Here is a 22,888-nt window from a genome sequence, read left to right on the forward strand (position 1 = left end):
CAATTTAACTGCCGCGCCATTTCCAAAGCATGTGCTTTGGAATATTTAGGTTCAGAAGGGTCCAGTCAGTCATGCTGTCGGGATCGTAACTATCGTTTGTGTACCACGAGCCGTCGCACCTCGGCCCGTGGCACGTGTGTCTGAGGGGCCCACTACAGCACAACCAGGGGCCACTGGTCTATGTTAGTGCCCTTGACACTCTTTCTACTTCATTGTACCCAAGGCCTGCGCATAACGCAACACTCTCTCCACACAGCCCAGCGCGCCTCACCTGCTCCTCCAGTCGTCTGAACCTCTCAAAAAAAGGTTTCCCCTGCTTCGGAATGGAGCTGGCGTCCTGCTGGAGGCTGCTCTGCACGGCCAGGGCCAGCAGGGCCAGCAGGGCCAGGGCCGCCGCCTCCGCTCCCTTCCTGCCGGGTCTCATCGTCACCGGGCGCCACAGGTGGGACTGAGGCGAGCTGGGCTAGACTGTCTGTGAACAGCTCTGTCTGTGCGCATCTGCACCGTGCGGGCTCCGTCACATTCCTCCTCTAGTGCCCCTGACTCTCTCTCGCACTAGGCGCAGTGTCTCAACGCCCACCTCCTCCCTGTCTCCAGTCCTGCAATACCTCTCTGTCACTCTTGACTGCCCCTATCCTTTCCTGGCCTTTCTATCGGAGCTCTTTGCCAGTTAAGGTGACCTGCCCTTCCTTTCCTGTGGTCAGTCTCCTTCGTGTCTGTCAGCTCAGTTTATGACGTCCTGCTGTGCGACTCCTATCTCTAGACGCATGCAAACAAGCATTTGCAATGCAATAGGTCTCGCATTATTAAAGTTTGAGCTATTGGCATTGCTAAATAATGCAATAGCTCAAACTTTAATAATGCGAGACCTGTTCCATTGCAAATGCTTGTTGGTTGTAAGTTGTAGCTTGGTGAGAAGTTGTGCAAAATAAGTTACTGAAACTCCGTTAAAGTGTTATGACTTGTTTTTTGAGAAAGGCAATCTATTGTGCCGAATACAACACCCCGACCAGAGAAAATATTAGGATCAAAAGAACCTCCGCAGGAAATGTCAAAGAATATCTAATCAATTTAGAAGAGAGAAAGAATAGCTAAAAAAACAAACCCAGAGTGTCTGAAATGGATAGATCATCACTGCAGTTTCCTAAGAGCAACCCTTTGCAAGCCACTTGCAAGCCACTTGACAACTAAAGAACGCATCTGCAACAAACCTTCAGTTCTTGTGAGCACAGGCAGTAATTCTGCTTTTAGAGTTTTAACCTTTAAAGGGTGATGGGATTTCGAATTTGTGTCTTTTTTTTTTTAAAGTGGGATAAACACCATGAATCTAAAATGCTTCTCTCAAGGCTTCACTAAATTACAAAAGGAGAGAGTACTTTTTTTTTTTTTTGAAACCGTTTATTGCAGTTTGAAAAAGTTACAGGTATGGGCCTACAACCACTCGGCCGGCCGCTAGAGTGACAAAAGCATATTGCATACATACAGTAAGAGTCTCTTGGCAGTGCAGATTAGCAAAACAGGAGAAATCAATGTTGCAGGCCGCATAGCTCCATGCCCACAGTACGGTTCCCTTTTATCAAAACAAAACAACACAAAAAACCACACCCGCAAGGCAACCCGCGATCCAAAGTGACAGCACGTGCTCCATAAGTGGGGGATCCCAACCAGCAGCAGAACTCGGAGAGAGTACTTTTGAAAAAGACACAATTCAAAATCTGATCCTCCCAGGTTGCTCACATGACCTCGATTCCTAACAAGTGACCGAGTAAATGGCAATAACAGGTAAAAACATGGACCAGAGAAGAAGAAACCTCTCTTGTGCCCACTGCCCCCGAAAGCGAGATGTGTTCCTCAAATAAAACACATGAAACCGGTGCAGGTCGTCTGTGTTCACAGAACGTTTCTATGTCACCCCTTCGTGGGGTGGGTCTTTGCTCTTTGACTTGTGTCTGAAGCAGCTCATGTATGAGGTGTTTCCACCTGTGCCCCGTCTTTAATCAAACAGTGTGCCGTATAGAATTAGCCAGTTAGAGCACAGGCGTCTCAACTCCAGAAAGTTAATACAGGGAGCTCTGAAAATACACAATGGCATAGCTTTTTCAAAAGAACAAGTGGTAAATGCATTTGATGACATTCCACGAACTGGAATGCGATGCTGGAACAAAAACATCTAGAGTACCGAAAATAGAAGTGAAGGTTCAGAAGAGGATGTGGTGTAACAGTTAGAACTGCCGACCTTGGAGCTGGGGAGCAGGATTCGACTCTTGGCGTTGGCTCTACATTAAAATTAAAAAAATCTGTATTCCTATTTTTTATTTTTAAATGTTAAAAAGTTCAAAAATAAAAGCACTCCTGTTAAGTACTTTTTACTCCATTCCATAACGAGCCTTTCCAGTGTCGCAGTACAATGTATAATACAGTATGATACAGGCCAGCACAATGAGCGATAACCAGCAGTAGACATGAATTACACCAATATTACCTTAAACTAGGCAGGTGATAACGGAGACAAGTCATACATGCATAATGGTGGCTATTTTATTGTGCAAGCCGAAAGAGACAGCCACTGGAATCTCAGAACTGTGGCTTGTTTAAGACTGTTCAAAATTTTAAACAAGCAAAGGGGGCAGGACAGAGGATGTAGCATAAAGGCCAGAACTGTCGACCTTGGAGCAGTGGAGCTGGTTTGAGTCTCTGCATTCGTATACAAGCACGCATTTTGTACAAACAAAAAACATGACATACAGACGACAAGCACTCTTCAAATGCGTGCAGAGAGAGTTTTAGGTTTAAATAATTAAAGTGTTGGAGGAACAAAGAAATGTAGCCATGCATTCTGCCACGAAAATAATTCTTCAAATACATCGGTGAAAGTACGTAAACATTAGTTAAAATGAGTTGGATCCCCGCCTTAACCTATTAAAAGAAGTTACAGCCATAAAAGCGGATGAGAAGGAGTAATTGGGCCTCGGGAAACTAAGAGAAGCACACCCCAAAAAAACGGAAATACAACGAGACAACCAATAGAAACGAAGGAAAAGTGAAGTGACAAGCACATAGACAAATAAGAAGTGGGGGTGGGAGGTAAGCTCCTTTTAAGGTATATTGAATACAATAGAGCGCAAGCAATGTGTAGGCAAAACCTAAAAAGCTTGTTGGGGGGTGCCAAAAAAGATTGTCGCACTGGGCGCCGCCAGTGCTAAAGCTGGCCCTGTCTAACCATGCCTTCTCCAGTAAAATGTGGAGACGATGGCAGTTATATATTGAGTTATTATTAAATGAACTTTTTTTGTAACAGTAGGCACTGAATCTTTTACATTTCATGTACGGTGATATCACCGCAGGGGAAAAAACTGATTCTTTCTTACTGCTCGTGGCTCGTTTACAACCCAGGAACCCAGTGATTATTCAGAGTAACACATTTCAGTTTTTGAGGTTTTACATATAATATTGCCAGAGTTGTTTGCTAGTGCTACGGGAGGCTATAGACGGTTGTATAAAACATTTTGCAATTTCTCTTTGAATGTTTTAGGTGATGGATTGTTTATCATTTCAAAACAACATTCCCAGGGCTATGGCGATGTTGTTTTGAACAGGGTTCACACAGTCTGCAGGGTGCCCTGTGGGGAACATGGCATGATGGTGGAGTGGTATCCAGGTAGGATGTAATGAGTTTTCCAACTTGAAACAAGCATTGGAAAAGCCAACAGGTGTAGCCTTTGTTAGAGCTATCAGCTTTGCCATTTATTTTAGCCATGTTGTAGAGCAGCACAGCTGAAAGTTATAAAGCAAAAATCATTCGTTATAAGCACTCTTTTTACCGTCCATGTCATAGCATTATTTAAAAAAAAACTTTTTTAACACTTTTTAATACATTTTAGCCACGCTGCTTTACAACATGGCTAAAAGTCAGTAGCAAAGACAATAGCTCACATTGGTGAGAACTATTGGCTTTGCCAATGCTTGTTCTTCTTTTTCGTAGGGCCATTTTCAGTCATTTTCTCTTCTTGGTGGGGCCAGAGTTTATTTGCTCGAGTGCTACACCCCATCTGACAGCTGGTGTGATCTTCGGCACGCATTTAGGGTTTCCACCTGGCTGGTTTTCTATCAGCACCACCATATTTTAATGTCCTGGCTGGTACAAAAATAAGCAGAATCACCTAAAGCTGGTATTTTTAGCCCTTATCTGTACATTCTGCAAACAGCAAACATAAATAGAAAGCACAAATGCGTTCTATAGTTATGTGAACGATCCCTAACTAATATTGAAAGTAAACAAAGGCAGAGACATCATGTTGCAAATAAATACGTATGATTTTGTTTAAAGTCGGAAGTGAAACCAGCCGGTCAGTCCAGCACGTAATCCATATGGACAGCGTTTTAAGTCATCCGGATTACCGATGCTCGGTTTCTGACTGGCTTTTTATGCTGGGCTTTCAGACATGGAAAGCCTGTCAGAAGGTGAGTTTGGGGGCCCTTAGCAGGGTCTCCTTCAAGCAACCGCCTACGGTTGATCCCTGCACAGTGTGGCAGGCATCTTGAGGAGCCTGCCACGTGGTGCGGGGATGAATACAACCTCCCATTCCCATAGGGGAGCTTGTGCTTCGGCCGGTTCTACTCCAGATCCCTCCATCCGTCTGTCCCCTCCTCCCCTATCCTACCCATCCCTACGAGCATGCTACACCATTTTCCAGAATCCATTCCCGCTGAGCACATACATCCACCAACTGTCCGCCTATCCCCTGCCTCCACTGGTTCTATACCTCTACATGGTTCCCTGAACCCAGCCTCCCAATCCCATTCCCTCACTCCAGTGGAAGGCAGACTGAACGAGATAGCACTCTGCCTACAACAACTTAAAGCAGAGGCAACAACTTAAGGTAGAGGTTCATAGCCTACTACATATCACCAAGGAACTATCATGCAACTCCAGGCGAAGTTGTTCCACTATGAACAATCACCATATTTGCTTGCCCCCTGCTAACAGGTGTACCTGGATCCCTCCCCCCCTCTATTCTGCGGTCACCGTCTCATGTCACCCACACTCCCCATAGTTGGGCCTCCACACCACACTCTAACGACCCTTCTCGCCCCTCCAGATGTCGAGCCTTCTTGTTAGATATGGATATTCATTCTCTTCTACTCTCATATGATACGGCACATCCCTACACCATAACAAACCTCCAACAAATTGAATCCATCCCCATGGATCCCTTCAGGGAACCTACGCCAAACACCAGAGCATTAAATGAGAACACCTCACGAGAGTCAGCACCACACTACCGGCACCAACGGACACCAACATAAGTCTCAAATGCGTGTTCCTAAATTGTAGATCGGCAGTTAAACATGCATTGCCATCCTCATCCTTGCCTAGGACCTTGATCTCGTAATGCTGACTGAAACCTGGCTAAATGACTCAGCTGCTCCCATCCTGGACATTTTAGTGCCCCCCAACTACGATATCATTAGGTTGGACAGAACAAGTGGACAATGTGGCAGCATTGCATGTTTGCACTGTTGCAATCTAACAGTGAAAGTACTTCAGTCCAACCTCCTGCCGTCTTGTGAATACCCATGCATTGAAGTGACTGGCAGCAACAATCAGTCATGCAAACTTCACACGTTCTACCACCCCCCTCGCGACAACCTTCCCTTCACAGGACAGATCATGGACATTATCTCAGCCAATACGGATTTCTATGGCCATCAGGTCTTCTTGGGAGGTTTCAACCTCCACTGGAATGATGGGAATGATGTGGTGGTCAATAGCCTTAAACCCTTCCTACTAGACCTCAACCTAATCCAAATCTGTGACAGCCCTACTCATATCAAAGTAGCTACCTTAGATCTTGTCATTAGTAAGCCCAATTCCATCCTTCTGGACTCGATCCTACCATGTGACTGGTCAGCCCTCTATTGCATCAGCATCCTCATCCTTGAGTCTATAATAGCAAGCAGAGCCCAACCTAAAAACCCTAAACAGTTGAAAAGATGTCACGGAACATCAACTCTCAAGATCTGACTGCTCTCTGTGAGAACATCCTGCCCCCTCCCGTGAACATGTCGGACGTCCACGACCTTACGGTCCACTACAACCACTCAATGCTCAATGTTCTAGACTCAGTTGCACCTCTACAGCTTAAAAGAATATCCTCTAAAATCTCCAAACCGTGGTTCAATGAAAGAAGAAATGTAATACTTGCAGAAAGGTCGTGGCGATCCTATCCCTCCCTTGAACATCTCTACCATCTGAGATCCCTAAGAAGCATATACAATAAACACATCAGATGCTTATAGGCCGCCTTTTTTAAAAATCAGCTAGAGCAAGCAAAAAAAGTCCAAAACAACTGTTCGAACTCATCAAGTCCCAAGCTAACAGTCATTCTAATCTTTCGTCACTGGGTCAAGGGTCACTGCCGAACTGCGAAGAATTTGCTAATTTCTTCACTGACAAGAAAACTAAGATTGAAACTGAATTACGCTCTGATCACCTGTCGATCAGTCCACTAAACACCCTCCCTCCCCCAGGGTTTGATACCACAGTCCCTGCGCAGCCCCACCTCCCCAAAAACAACGCATCCTGGAGTCTTTTCCAAACTTTGGATGAATGCACTATTTGCATAATACTGTCGACTCTGAAACCCTCAAATCACTACAACGACCCCCTGCCATCGAACCTTGTCCCGGAAGTCAGAACCTCCTTACTAACTCTTTGGACTATGATCGTCAACGCATCACTTCGGTAAGGTGCTATTCCGGATTGCCTTAAATCGGGTCAAGTTACCCCGATTCTAAAGAAACCATCTGCTGATCTCACTGACCTTCCCAACTTTTGCCCAATCTCAAATATCCCCACCTTGGCAAAGCTTCTGGAGAAATGTGTGCTCGCCCAACTCTGTAATCACATCGACCATTTCCAACTCCTGGACCAATGCCAATCTGGTTGCCGCCTGGGCCATAGTACAGACTCTGCGCTAACGCACATTGTCGATGATGCGCTTAGAATGTTGGACCATAATGAGTCGTGCCTACTGATCCTTCTTGACCTTTCTTCAGAATTTGATACTGTTAAACACGAAAACCTAATTGACCTCCTAGAACACAGGATGGGGATGTCTGGGCCTGTTCTAAACTGGTTCTCTTCATTCCTCCGTAACAGATCCCAAAGCTTCAAGGTGAATCAATCCCTGTCCCATCCTTCACCGGTCACTCTGGGGGTTCCCCAGGGCTCAGCGCTTTCTCCCACGCTCTTTAACCTGTTCATGGAACCACTGACAGAAACTCTGGAAGCATCCAGCATTCACTACCACATGTATGCGGATGATACCCAACTATACCTGAAGATCGCCTCCCCCGAGGACATTCAGTCCCTCAACTCAGTCCTCCTTGAAACAGAAAGCTGTCTGACACGTAACCACCCGAAGCTAAATGCTCTCAAAACAGAATTCCTCCTAATCTCACCCCGCAAGCAATCTCCGGTCATTGAACAATGGTTGAATCAGTTTACTGCTCTCAACTGTATGTAGACCTCACCTTGTTGATTTGGCAACCTCTCTGGGTATTGTGTTAGACAAAAGTTTGAACATGCAGAAGCACATCAGTACCCTCACCAAAGGAGCGAACTTCCAACTCAGCATCATAAGGATAATCAAACCCTATCTCCCTGCTCCTGACCTAAAGGTTGCAGTGCAAGCATTAGTGATTTCAAAGCTGGACTATGGTAGTGCAACGCTTTGCGGCTTGCCCAGAGGGATGGCGGCTCCTCTTAGGGTTGCCCTCAATTCTGCTGCTATGCTCATAACTAGTACAAAAAAATTCAACCATATTTCGCCGGACTTAATGGCCCTGAATTCGCTTTTCACAGCTGGGATACCGCTAAAAATCGCATGCATACACTTCAGTACCCTGCTATACCTCACTCAGAAATTGGTGCTCTCATGTGGTTCGAGAGCCTCCAGAAGTGCCAGCACTCTATTGCTCAAACCACAACGATTCAAGAAAAAGAAGACCTACAATCGAGCCTTCCCGGGGATGGCTCAGAGGATCTGGAACTCCCTTGCCCCCGAAATCAGGGTGAACCCTTCCACTGTCCTCTTCAAAAAAGAAGTCATAGGGCTCTTGATGAAGAAATTTCTGCTTCAGTCTGGCGACACCATTTGATATGGGGATTCTGCCGTAGATTTATAGCCCAGCGGCCTAGTTCACAAGAATTTCAGACTCTATTAGACTATGTTTTTGTTTTCTTGTACCCTTTCTGGATGTATAAACTGTAAAGCGATATGATACCCTTGGTGGTCATGTTAGCCCTATGTAAAACTTTTAAATAAATAAATAAAGAAGGCTCATTACCTCAGCCAAAGCAGTCTTCTACAAAAACACCACCAACAACAAAGCCATAACCAGAAAAACAAAAGCAAGTGTCTTCATGGTAGTGAAGCCCTGCATCAATCTTCCTCTGGACTCTCCAGTTCCTCATTCAGTAGAGCAATTGTTCAATAAGAATATTAATATGAACTGGATACATATAAAGACACCAAACTGATATTCATCTTGCCGCCAGTCCCCCATGAAAAATCTTCAATCTCCACATGCATACTCCCTTACCAAAATATTCAACTCTCTCACGGCCACCACCTGTGATGAAGACCTTCTAATTTCAGCCATCATGAAATCCCTTCATGGACATGCTCTTACATCTCCAGTAAGCACTTGTTATGGAAGAAATTAATTTTAAAACACGGCTCAACAACAGACAACAATACAGAGCGTCACACAGCTGTACGTGGTGAAAGAGCAGTGCAGGCCAAAAACTTGTACTGGATCAATCATCATGAAAGCATTCTCCATTCAACTCCAAAACCAGATGAGTAGGAACAACCTTCTGCAGAACTCCCAAGGTGGCTTTAGATCTCAGTGCAGAAAATAGAGTCTACTTGTTTTCACTTAGTTGCTGATGACCTCCTGAACATCTACAAGACCGATCCATAACTCATGATCCTCTCAGCCTCTCCATAGCTTCGACACAGTTGACCACTAAACATTTATCCACACATTGGACAAATGCATGGCCTTCTCAGATACCATCCTTCAGCGGTTCGCCTCTTACCTTCCCTACTACAGTTCATCCAGCGGAGAACCTCAGGATCTCGGAAACACTCTGCTGTGTGTGGAGTATCCGGGGCTTAGTCATGTTTCTCAGCTTCAGCCACTAACCTAACTCACCCACAGGAGCAGTAAATAATGATAAACCTGAATGCCTCCATTCTAACGCCATTCAGCGACTCAAAACCTGCAGCAACCTCATGCAGAATTGAATATCCAGCACTTACTTAAAACTCAAGCAAATCAGAGCTTGCCAGCAGCAACAAATAACTACAGATTCAAGCCTGACCTTCCAATGTGAACTTGGACATTTTCATTTCCCAGCTGACAGCAAAGGCAGTCACTAGAATTGAACCTCAATGTAGACCTCTTCTTCGAAGAACACGTTGCCAAGAAAACTAAAAGAGCAAGGTACTACCTCTCTCTGCTGGAGAAGGTGAAGCCCTTCCTCCCAGATACTTAATTTAGAACTACTCAGATCGTACTAGAATGCAGGCAACACCCTACTCTACAGTTTTCCTGACACAGGTGACCTACATTCTGTACCAGGTCTCATTAAAGGCCTGAACATCTTCAAGTTCAACACATCAATGCTGCCCTGGAAGAAACTACATTGGCTCCCCGACCACACCCTCATCCTCAAGAGCAGCTGCAAACCGACTGAAAAGGGCACCCCTGCACATCTGGCATAGAAAATAGTAATCTCAGGCTGGCAGTGCCACACTAGAAGCCAAGACATCACTACAGATTAGTGTGGGCTGATTGGCGTTCTCTTGCCTACACAGCTTGCCAGCTTGAATCCTTCTGCTGACTCGAGCTGCAGTGCCTCCTGACCTCCCTGTGAGCTTGTGAGGTACTCCAGCGGAAATTGGGGCTAATGCGCCAATGCGAGGGAATCCTTCCCATGTGGTCCATCACTATCCCAGAACTGGAATTATGGGCATCAAGACCTAACCTCATTGTAAATTGAAGTACTGGCAGTACAAGGCCCATTTTGACTCCATTTTCTATCCCAGGAGCATTGTTCTAATGCTGCATGGGACCCAAAATAAGGTGTGGCATATTCATCATTTCGTATAAGTCCATCCAGCTCTTGGCGCTTCTTTTCTCTTCTTTTGTCGGGCTCAATTAGATTGAGGGTCCTGATGATGATCCCCTTATCCCTTTAGGGGATGAAACGTCACTACGATTGCAGACCCTATTGTGATTGTCTATTGAAGAAATGGGCCATGTTGTTCTTGTTTTAAGATACACACTATTGATCTGTATTTGTCACGTGTGTATTGCATTGCTAAGTGTGCCAAGCACGTTTCTCACTACACAACCACCGCGTGTGATATCTTGAACTGAAATATTGGGTAAACATAATCAATAAAAATAGCCATATGGTTTATTGTAATTGATTGGGATATTCTCGGTCTAGGGACTACTGTGCGCTGACATAAGCTCACCCATGGTCGCAGACGATTCTCGGATTTTCTTGTAATTTATAACTCTAGGTTATAAAACAGCATCCTTGTCAAAATCACAACTGCCCAAACCTTCTGCAATTCAGAAAGAATCTGAAAACATGTGTCTTCAAAGAACATTACACCCTAAACCAACATAAACCACGACCCACGAAACTTCTACCTCATTGTAAATAATCTAGAACTATATCTCTTGGCTTGCATACATTTTCATCTCTCTGTTGCTCCCTAGGTAGGTTTGCACTTTACAAATACCCATACATACTTGCAGTGACAGCACCACCTTTATGCATGCACAAGCCTCTCTGCCTCTCAGCTTTGCTCCACGGAAGGTAGGTGCTCGGTGGTCCTGACGTGGTCCTTTCAATATGGCAGTGTCTGCTTGTCAACACAGCTGCGCCGTGACTGGTGCTGTGCACACTGAACTGAGGAACAGTGCAACTATTGAAGGAGGAGGGTGGTCCGGGTGGTTACTCATAGAACAGCTTATATGAAAGCAGGACTAGATTAGCCAATGGGAATGTCGATGCGCAGCAGAAGAGAGAAGGTGAGCTGGTGGGGAGGGGGACAGAAAAACTTGGAGGAAAAAAGAGGGAGGAGAACAGCAGGAATAAATGGGGTGCACCACATGGAAGTAAAGACTCCAAACTGACACCCTAAAGGGTGAGCAAGCGGGTGTCTCTAGTATTTTCAATAAGAAATAAAAACCCTTTAAAAATCAATAAAAACAATATGCAGGAGCAGGACGGGCAGTGCTCACAAGGATGGAACATACTAGATTCAGGAAGCAATTCTGGGGCAACCAGACTTTCCCTTTGCAAAACTGCACTATGACCTTGATTCTGAGTTGGTCAGAGTTTACCGACAACTGGACAGACCTTTGCAGTGTGGGCAGAATTCCGAGTAAGGTGGTATTTAGTACGTCCAGCAATTACCGGGTGCATTAAATAACTCACCCTTCCTTAAATTTCAGCAGCTGAAACCTGCCAGAATTTAGCTGGGGAAACGTGTGCTGTACTTACCGTACTATGCAGTTGTTAGTGCATTAAGCGCCACCATCTGCATGGGATTCCAGAAAGACGTGGACTAGGTGTTGTTTATTGCACTCAATAAATAATTTCCCCCATTTATCTTGTGTGATAAATAGCACATATTCCTCAGACAAACTCAGAATCAGGGAGTTGCTCTCACCAGCTGGGAAATAATTCTTAGCGTGGCATTTAAGGCCTTACGACTTCTGTGGCAACCAACCGCCTTTGGACAAAACAATGTGATGTCCACAGAGGGAGAGCAAGAGATAAAGGAAAAGAGAGACAAAGACAGAGAGAAAGAACAACATGCACTGTGGGGATTAGGTTTAAGTGTGGAAGTGGATCTCACAACTTGCATCTCTTCTGATGGGGCCACTCACAAGATGGAGATGTCAGTCACAGGGCAAAGATGCTTCCAAACCCATTTTTGTGTCCAGTGGCACAGGATGTTTTTTTTCCAGAAACGACCATTCTTCTCTGAGAAGTGATGATTTCTTGTTCTAGAAGTGTTGTTAGGAGACTGTGTCCCTATTGCATGTCCGATATGAAAATGCTTATGAACAATAGTCGAAAATAAATTTTCATCCGTTCCATATTTTGATTATGGACTGGATATCTAAATCCAAATGCTTACCGTCGATAATCTTTCAGAAACATACACTGTTTTACATACTGTTTTAATTTAAGGTGATCCTTAGCTCAGAGAATAATGTTTATTCGGCACAACACCGCCACATATTTAATAATGTGTAAATATTTATTTCAGCTCACTGAACTGCCAGAAGAACTTCAAAATCTGGTATCCTTGAAGGAGCTTGATGTCTCATTTAATGCATTAAAAAATATTCCAGATAATATTGGGGAACTAAAAAATCTGGCTATGTTAAAAGCAACAAGCAACAACCTACACCAGCTTCCAAAATCCATTGCACTACTGAGTAGCCTCCAGAAGATTGATTTGAAAGGTAGGTCTTTATTTGCTGCAGTACTATGAACATTGAACACAGGGGTGCTCCTCCACTAGGGGGGAGGAGCGTTGCCCTACTGCTTTCTGGCAGTGCGAGAAGCAGAAACATAAAATGGTAAAACTACCATTTTATGTTTCTGCTTCTTGCACTGCGAGAAAGCAGAAGGGTTTAGTTGGGGGTGGGTGGGTGGGCCTGCTCTAGGGCAGGGGAGGAGTGACTTGCCCACTGCTGAGGGCGCTGACTTTTTGGTCGGCCCTCTGGGGCTGACCAAACCAATCATGTGCACTCTGCCTTTTCTCCATGTAGGCTGCAACTGATTGAACACCATTAATTACTATTAGCTTTATCAAAACAAACATATATGTGACACTGGTGCACCCTTGCTATCTCTTATTCTCAACTTGCAGGTACCATGTGGGTGGCCTGGGACCTATTGTCGGAACAGCCTGGGACCTATTGTCGGGACTGGAAACTGTTTGTAAAAGCTGTTAAGGCTGAACTTTACACAGCAGTACATCGCATTGAGATGTGTATGCTGCGGCTTGGGCCAGTGGGGCACAGCACAGACCACAAACATGCTTTTTTGTGTGAAATAGTCCACTTTATTGAAGACAGGTGCACATCACAAAATAACCTAGGCCTTCGCCTTACAAAACTAAGCCTCACTATACAATTATTTACTTGCTTTCACTTACCCCCACACCCAACATTCCCACCCCTTTACATCCTTTCCTTGCAACTGTTTAACTCCTACTCTGTATTTAACTGTTGACCTTTAAACTCCTCCTATAACCTTTAACCTACTTCTATTAACATCTTACTATCTAAGTATCTTACATCTTAACTTATAATTTGTTGCTTTCTCCAGATGCAACTTTCCTGCCACTCCCCCTTTTCCTGCTTGACCTCTGTTCACAGCCCTAATCTTAACCTGTAACCATGTCAAAAGTAGCTGCCAACCACCACTCAGAAAAGGCCTTCCCCGTCTATCAGTCTTTTGGACCCCCGCCCCCCCAATTTAGGCACAGTTATTGTATATTCTGATGATCAAGGTCCTGTCCAGCGCTTCCTTCAATTGTATGTAATAAAGCTCCATCCCATAGCGAGACAAATGAACCCAGTCTCCCCTAAAGCAATCAACTGCCCCATACCTCAACTCCGAGTGTTCCACCCGACCAAAACATTTGTCCCTATAAAACAACTGCATATCTCTGTTAATTTTCCACCTAGCTTTGTCAGTGGCAGCAGGCTTCACCTCCCCCCTCCACTGCCTCCTTGGGATAAATTCAGTCCACAAGATGAAGCAGCATCTGGACCACTGTTTCCTGATTCCATTAAGTCCCTCTTCATCTGTTTTAGCAAAGCTAAACCTTTACATACCACCAAGTAATTTTCCCCGAAATGCAAAACTAATATATCCGGGCATGTGTGTCACCTCAAAAATTTTATTAAACATTCCAATGATTCTCGCCATCTTATCCCACCTTTGCCGTGCCATGTGATCCTAAATGGTCGTCGAGCCTAAGATTCAAACCTTAACCCTTCTGGATTTCATGCCTTTCAGCCCATTTCACGAACGAGTGTCCTATGATCCAAATTGACAATTCGGCCGCCTCCGGCCCCACCACAGCACCTGAAAAAAAAAACATATATGACAACCAACAATTGACATCCTCATCAACACCCTCGTTTCCCCAACTGAACATACCGGCGAAAGCATTCTGACGACCAACGCCCCAACTGCATGATCCTGTCCCTGCCCTAACCTTGACTCCAAAACTGAACGCGTGTGTCCCGTAATCTCCTGGGGCTTAGCCAGGGCCTTTCGCATTACCCAGAGTAACTGATAAACGGTCACCACCTCCTCAATATCTCGACAAAAAAAAAATGCCCCATGCCTAGCACCACTGACTGCATTCAGCTTAGGTCCCCATTGGACTGGGCACAGGCCTGCATCTGGGAAAGAACGTAACAACACCATCTTCCCCTTAGACCTTCGGTCTGTCTTAGATTGTCAAAGTCGCAACTCTAATCTACCCCACTCCCCTCTTCTTACCCCCCTCTATACATTCCAACTCTGGCACTTCCTTCCTCCCCAGTAGCTTAGACACCCTGAATGCCCCAAAGAACATCTAGGACGTCAGTGTTGAAAATAAAAATGTCTCCCTCTCTCTGCATATGCCCAACTAACATGTTGCATAAATGTCCCCCCGACCATGGCCTCCTGACCAGCAACCGACTACCTGTTTCCCTTGTCCATCATTCTAGCATGCGTCTCCCCAGTTCCCTGGCTGACAGTGCATGACCCCAAGACAGCTTGCCCATGAAGGCAATCCCCACCAGTTTCCCTGTAATCGTAATCCAAGATAACCCCTTTTCGATCAACGGCAGGATAAATTGCACAACATCTTCTTCCCTGGCCCAAAACTCTAATCTCCACCTAGCCCCACTGGCTAGAAACTCCTGCCAAGCCTGCATGTACGATTACCTAGTGGATTCCTCCAGAGACCTTACCACCAACAGCAACATCCTTTCTCGCCTCTGGTCCACATGCCCGCGGGCACAGGTGTCTTGACCTTGTCCATCTCCATGGCTAGCCCATGGAACCTCTCCCACTGTGAACGAGACAAAGCATCCGCTATGTCATTGTCCACCCCAGGCACATGCCCGGACTTTAATTCTATATCATGTCTCAGGCAGCACATTACAAAGGCACACAGCAGCTTAAGCACCAGTGAATTCCTTGCCGACTGTTTGTTCACCCTCTAAAAAGAACCTTCATATGTGCCAGTTCCTGCCCCTAGAGCATGACTGCTACCACTAGAGGGAACATTTCTAGGAAAGTAATGCTCCTGCGTCCAGTTACCCACCCACTTTCCTCTCACCACCTGCCCAGCCAGTACAACCCGAAACCAATGCCCCCTGCGGCATCAGAATATATCGGCAGGTCCCATTAACACTCCCTTGGGGCCATCATTGGGATGCCATTGAAATCCTCCAAAAACCTACGGTTTGTGCTAAAAATGTTTTAAGCAGTTTGCTCCAGTTTCAATTTTAAGAATGATATACTATATGTAACACAGGATGATTTGCTCCCTTCTATCATGCACTTTAGCAGTGCACTAAACCAGCCACGGCTCCCGTCACGGAAATGAGGCAGGCGGGTGGGGGTGGCAGGATAGGGGAGGTGAGGGTGTAAAGGGGGACGAGGGGTAGCAATTAAAAAAAAACTTACCTGCTGCTTTCCTTCGCGTCACGCTCGACTTCTCCTCTCTTCTTCCGTCAAAGGCACAGGCTCCCAGCCTGCCCTGGGGCCAATCCTGAAGCTGCTTTCGCATGAGAGCAGCTTCAGGATTGGCCTGAGCGCCCTCTATTGGTGCTCCAGGACAGACTTTGAGCCAGTGTCTGTTCTCTCCAGCCCAGCAGCGTTGCTGGGTTGGAGAGAACTTTCCCTGCGCATGATGGTTTGGCTGGCCTGAAAGGGCCGGCCACACCATCATGTGCAGTGAAAGGAGTGCACATACCACTCCCCTCAGTGTCTGTCATCACTGTGGCCCGCCCCTAAGACTCGGGCAAAGAAAATAAAATGATAATAAAACGTGTTTTTAAACCTGTATTATTATCGTTTTATTTTTCATGATTTGGAGGGTCCTGGCGCGGGGGGGGAGGTGATGCTTCTAAGCCATAGCAGAGGAGCTGCCCCTACACTAAACAAGCACAGGACCTTAAATGTTCACTTAATAGCGTGTGACACTGAACTGTCAAAAGATATGGAATTAAAGATTGGTAACAGTGAATAGCGGCCATGTTTTTCATTCGAGGCGCTGAGTATCATCAAATGGCGAACAAGAGCGAAGTAGGATTACCTGGCGCCTGGGGTTGACTGTGTAAGAAACTCCTTCACATATGCTCTCTAGTACTTACAGCGACGCGTGGTCTTGGAAACAGTTCCATGAGTTGTTGTATCATTGTTATAAATGCTCCTTAATGTTCATATGAGTGGAGTAACGCCTGTGGGGCTCGTCATGTTTCTGACCTGCTGCTGCAGCCTTACCAGCACCAGCTGTTGTGTTACTGTACTATTTTATTGAAACTCCTATAAAGATGCTTTAAAAAAACATAGAGAACTAGAGTGAAGCTTGAGTGGTCTATGATGCCGCTCACAATCGTGAGGTGAAAAAGATTCCTGTTGATTCAATAGTTAGCAATCTACAAAGCGCCCTCCCTGCCGAATCATCGGCCCCTGCTTTCAACAACTGTGGAGGTGTTGAACAGTAATGGCCAAGTCATTCATTACATATTCTCCACTTCCTCTTCCAAACACTGAAAAAATACCTGTGCACTGCCACCAAACCCGCAGCCCTGCTTGTTTACCAACCTTATTGAAAAGCAACTATGCGTCATGCTATCTGTGCCTTTCCCCGCCATACGCTCTGTGAAAGCTACTTTCAGCACGGGTCTGCCCCAACCGCTCACACTCTCTCACCCCCCTCGGCTCTGTGGAAACCTGAGAGCGGCAGAAGATGGCGGGAGAAACCCCCAGCTGCCATCTTTGTTTCTATCTCTGGAGACCCGGGGAAGGCAGTAGAAGTGAGCACCTCTCCTATTCACCTCCAACAGTGGGAAACATCTTTTGTTCTCACTCTTGATTTGTCATAACAGAGGGTACCCGATTCACTTTAATGGCGCTCTAAGAGAAAATGAAACTTCATTTTTACCGATTCTAAAAGCATTCATCCATTCTATTAACAAATGGTGGCTGATAAAGTTGCAAGCGACTGATTTTATCACTCACGTTGGCGGCTCATATTCAATGTGAGTAGCCCTCGCGTTGTGAAGATAAGTATTTTTTTCACTTTTATTTCAGTGGCCTTCGTTTCTTTTGAAATGTCAGTACAATTCATAGGCCTACTCGAGCAATCCCAAAAAAGTGTTGTTCAAGACTATTTGTCTGTCCTGAAGATAATCTTGAAAAAGAAACACGGGGCTGTAAGCAGAAGTGTAGCAACAAGCAAAGAGCAAAACGAAAAAGCCTGTGAGAAGTAAAGCTGACGTTTGTAAAAACACAATAACATCCCAGCAATTAGGGATCCATGGCACACCCAAAGCTACACCACTCGGAATAAATCACCCCATGCAAGCTGAGGGCAGTGTATATGGTATAGTGATGGGACTGCGACGTTTAGGGTCTGTGAAAACAGGTACAGCTGGGGATAAGCATCTGGCTGTGACCTGTGTACTCCGGAGAGTACCTGGGTCTCCACAAACCCCAAATAGCATATGCTCCTGTGGCACAGCCCCCAAGCCAGTGCTGTCCTCTTTTACTGGCCTTCAAATCTAGGTCCCGGCTATGTCAGCCACTGCCTGACCACCTCATACTAGCAGAAGCTTGTCTATGACACAAACGCAGGGAAAATGCATCTCCCTAGTGCGCAACTCTATGATTCCACCACCTGCTCATTTCAAACCAGGGAAAGATGTGTGAAGAAGAAAGGGGCGATGAAGTGAGGTGAAGTCATAGCAGGTGGGAGCGAGGGCGGTCCAGTGATAGATGTATGGATGGAGGGGGTGAGAGGTTGGTGAATGGGTAGCACAAAGTGGGGTGACAGGTCAAGGTTAGGGCAGTCAGTGAGAGATGTGCAATAGGAACTAGTGGAGATGGGTAGGTGAGGAGAGACCAGGAAAAGGAGGGACAGAGAGAGTAATAAGATATGTGTGGACATCCTGAGGGTATTTGGGGGGCCAGGAAGATGAGGGCTAAGACGGGAAGCTATGATGGAGGTGGGGGTCTTCAAGAGGCCGGAAAGTAGAGAATGGGTGAAGATAATGGTTAGAACGGCGGAAGGAAGGATGTGTAAGAGTTGAGTATGTCAGAGTTGTGATCGGAGTAAGAGTTGATGAGGGAGGATGAAAGGCGAGAGGCAGTGGTGGGTGGGAATGGGTACCATGGGATGAGAGAGAGTGGTTAGACTGGGGAGTGAGAATGAGGTGGGATCATATCGGTAGCAAGAGGAGAGGGACTGCTTCGTAGGTCGCAGCTGGGGATGAGTCCCTTGTGTTGATTTGGGTATGCTTGACAACCACAAAAGAAGTAGGAAGTATTCTGAAACTGAAAACTACCTGTAAAAAGATTGCACAGGGTGTACACATTTGGATGAACTTTAAATAGATATTGGATCATTAAAGTTGTAAAGAGGTTAAAAATATCTGAACAAAATATAATTTTTCTTTTGAACCTTTTGCTAGAAAATCAAATGGTGTCCTTACCGACTGAGATATTTCATCTTGATTTGCTGAAGGAGATCGACCTCGATGGGAATTCCATGTCTCACCCTCCCCAGGAAGTCTGCAAAGGAAAACAACTGTACCCTATCGGACGGTACCTCCAGAGTGCAGACGCAAGGGATGGTACGTGAAGAATGCCCGTTCTAGTCACATTAGAAAGAGCCATCTTTCTAGCAGATGATGTATGTCGGACATAACACTAGCTGCCATTGAACTTACTTCTCGGGCACATTTACGTGTTCCATCATGTTTGGTCATGCTTGTTAACACCTGCCACTACAGCAAACCTGATTTGTGTTGATTCCTCAAATTTTAGTTCATGTCCATAACTGATTTGAAAAAGTTGACATTTGTAAACCCAGTATTATTTCATTCCATTAAACATGTGATAGACGCAGTGTGTAAATGTCTTTAAATGCCTGTGCAAATAAGTTAATTCAGTCGGTGAAACTGGCATTTACCATCATGCACTTGCATTTGGAAATAGGGATCTGATAAACCCACAAAAGAACCAACTAAATATACAAGGTATGAAATTCCAGTTCTTTAAATTTCCACCATTAAACTGATAATGTCTTTCTTTTTTTAACTTTCTGTTGTGAATTTCGTAAATGCCCAGTTTAAATACTGAGCTTTAATTCATTTTGTTTCTTTATTCTTCCCACTATCTGAGGTTACCTACAAGCAGTTTATGGTGTTGGCCAGCACTGCACGTTGTAAAGTGCTTTTGATCAGGTCGACACTAACGGAAATATTGAAATAACGTATATAAATCTCCCTTTATATAGCTGTCAAATTTCCTCTTTAGCCTGGAGTAGCTTTTTTCGCTAAGATTAACTTGCATTCTGGGACTCTTGCTTTTCGCCTTAAAAATAAGTGCTCAAAAATCTCAGCATGCAAAGTGCTGCTGGCATAGGTGGGCACAGTAACAAGCTCCTCCTACCTAAACCCAGAAAGTTCACCTTTGGGCCTAGTGTATTCCTTTTTACGTTTTTCCTAGACAGCACATGTGCTGTCGCTTCAAAACATATTGTGTTCGGTCTGTGGGCCCTCAGCCTGCCCCATTGCTTTTCATTTGTTCGTCTTCTGAGTGTCCTTTGAAAATGCTGTCTTGCATGTGGTCAATCTTTCTTAAATGTCCCTCCTTTTGGTGTGTTGTTCCGTCGCACAGAGCATGGACCAATTATTTGTAGCCTTACACTTTTGTGCTTGTATGTTTGTTTTTGGGGACTATTTTATTCTTTGCTTTCTGCACTGTTTCTGTAAGCTACGTTTGTTCATTTGTCATCGGCAAAGTTTTTTTGTGTAGCTGTCTTCGGTGAAGCTTAGAAATATTGTGTTTTACATCGTGTTGTATCTTTGGAAAAGGAAGACTTTTTTTCCTGTTTCGTTGGTGAAGCTTTAAAACGTTGTGTTATTTATGTACTTTCTGTGGCAGCTGCAAGGCAGCGTGTGTCGCCTTATTATTTATTTGCTTTCTCTCAGCAAGTCAGCGTCTGCAGCCATAAAGGCTTTATGCTTTTTTCTTAATGCTACACTTTATAGCGTTGGTAGCCTTTTCAAAGTTATTTCTTTGCTTTTTATCTTTGGTGTTGTATCAAATAAGCTATAGTTATTTCACAAAAATATCATTAAAATCAACTTTGAAACCAAAGCGCGTTTCGCCTTTTTCTTATTTGCTTCACATAGTTATATGTTCCTGTGTTGCCACTAGACCATTGTTTTGCAACTTTATTTACATGTGGACATCACCTTCATATTTAAAGAACTATAAGCAAAGAAGAGCAGATGTTGTGTAGCAGTTACAGCGTCTGACTTCAAAGCTGGGGAACCGGATTCGAGTCTCAGTGGGAGGCTCAACATCTTGTGATTCAGGGAAAATCATTTATATCTCCGTGCCTAAAAACCAATGTACCTGTAATACAACTGGTGCTGATGTAAAGAGCTTCCATCTGTTCAGGTCGAGTTAGCAGTATAAAATACATCATAGCATTTCATAATACTTTGTAGCGTCTTTGTAGCCTTTTCAAAGCTATTTCTTACAATTTGTTTTCAGTGTTGTATCACGCGATCTCACTGCACCACCCTTTTTGACCCCTTGTGGAAAAAGTAGGCTGTTTTTCAGACACCCCCTTCACGTTTCCATTCCCCTCACAATACGGCTGACTATATCTTTTAGCACACAATGCATTAACAAAGAGATGTGAAAGCTTTTAAGTTAACTAAAACAATGGCTATACAATATCACACAAAGGTAGTGGTGGTTTAGAACAGTCACACATCACATTCTATGATCCGTATAGTTTTATGTTATTTTTTACTACATCATATATTTAAATTACGGTGCCCTTCAAGGTGACAAAAAACATCCCACTACCAAGGATGTAAATATAAACAAGAATTCCTAAGAAACTTGTTATTGCATGTATATCAAAGATTGGTGTCCCTCGGCACTCCAACAGTTAATGTGTTTTACTTTTAAAAGAACAAAATGCGTAAGTGTAACCAAAAAATGGCCTGTTCCAATGATTCTACGTTAGAAATTTTGCTTGTTTTGTCTCATGAGCTAAGACACATAGAAAGAATACACTTCATTGTTAAAGAAGAGAACATCAATTGAAGGTATTTGTATATGGGATTTATTATTATTTCACCCAAATTTCTATTTCTTTCTTTGAAAACACTATGTACCTTTTGCAATACAATACTGCTAAATTTCAAAACAACAATATGTATTAAAAGTGATTTCAAAATTTAGTTTTTGCTGAAAACATTATACAACAGTGTATAGGCCAGGAAGGCAATCCTAGTCCTAGAGCGTTCCAGATGTTGGCAGTTGAAAACAGTCAAAGGTGTTGGCAGTTGAAACAATCATAGAAGGCTTAAAAAACCATATTAGTAGAAATAGTAATACTATTTCTACTAATATGGTTTTTTAAGCCTTCTTTCTTGTTCCTGTGTTTTTCAACTAATGACGGACTGGTCACCATCAGACACACTAATGGAATGAGAACACCATGGTATTAACTTTCCTTAAAACATACTAATGACACAAGAACTGTGGAATATTCTTTAATTGGGATATGTATATGAACATAATACATAATGAGTATTATATATTATTTTTTTGCCACTTTGTCCACAGCCTTGATAAAGTTACATAACGTAACGAAACACGTGTCGGCTGTTTTTGGCTACTTCCGGCTGCTTTTGGCCACTTCCATACTGGATTGTCTATGATTGTTTCAACTGCCAACACCTTTGACTGTTTTCAACTGCCAACATCTGGAAGGCCCTAGGACTAGGATTGCCTTCCTGGCCTATACACTGTTGTATAATGTTCTCAGCAAAAACTAAATTTTGAAATCACTTTTAATGCATATTGTTGTGTTGAAATTTAGCACTATTTTATTGCAAAAGGTACATAGTGTTTTCAAAGAAAGAAATAGAAATTTGGGTGAAATAATAATAAATCCCATATACAAATACCTTCAATTGATTTTCTCTTCTTTAACAATGAAGTGTATTCTTTCTATGTGTCTTGGCTCATGAGACAAAACAAGCAACATTTCTAACGTAGAATCATTGGAACAGGCCATTTTTTGGTTACACTTACGCATTTTGTTCTTTTAAAAGTAAAACATATTAACTGTTGGAGTGCCGAGGGACACCTATCTTTGATATAAAACAATGGCTATCTTTACAGCTAACCTAAAATACTCTTTGATATAGTCAAGCAGTCTCCTTCCTAAACACAGCATTTACGTATTTATCCGCGTTCCAGCATGCATGACTCCATCCTCTAGCACCCCATACGGCTTCAACAAAGAGGTGCGAGCACTTTAAAGTCAGCTGAAGGTGCTACAGGCTTCAAGCCACAAGCCAAAAAAAGATTATTAAAAGGCTGCATCATGCAACTTATGTCATCCCTGCTTTTATCAATAAACACCACTGTTGAATAGGCTCCAAGCCAGAAAATAAAAACAGAGAAGATTGTTGCCTACTTCTCCAGTCACATACACTGACCTGG

At 44.1% G+C, this 22,888-nt stretch overlaps 1 protein-coding gene across 1 annotated transcript in view; it reads left to right on the plus strand.

Annotated features, from left to right (window-relative positions):
• LRRD1 (leucine rich repeats and death domain containing 1) overlaps nt 1–22,888 on the plus strand; it is a 191,706-nt gene that overhangs the window by 132,078 nt on the left and 36,740 nt on the right. The window contains exons 4-5 of the mRNA XM_085631088.1: nt 12,372–12,570; nt 18,820–18,981. Of these exons, the coding sequence (XP_085487214.1) occupies nt 12,372–12,570; nt 18,820–18,981 (361 nt within the window). The remainder of the gene's footprint in view (nt 1–12,371; nt 12,571–18,819; nt 18,982–22,888) is intronic.

Source organism: Triturus cristatus, chromosome 10 (assembly GCF_964204655.1).
Source record: "Triturus cristatus chromosome 10, aTriCri1.1, whole genome shotgun sequence".
Lineage (NCBI taxonomy): Eukaryota > Metazoa > Chordata > Amphibia > Caudata > Salamandridae > Triturus > Triturus cristatus.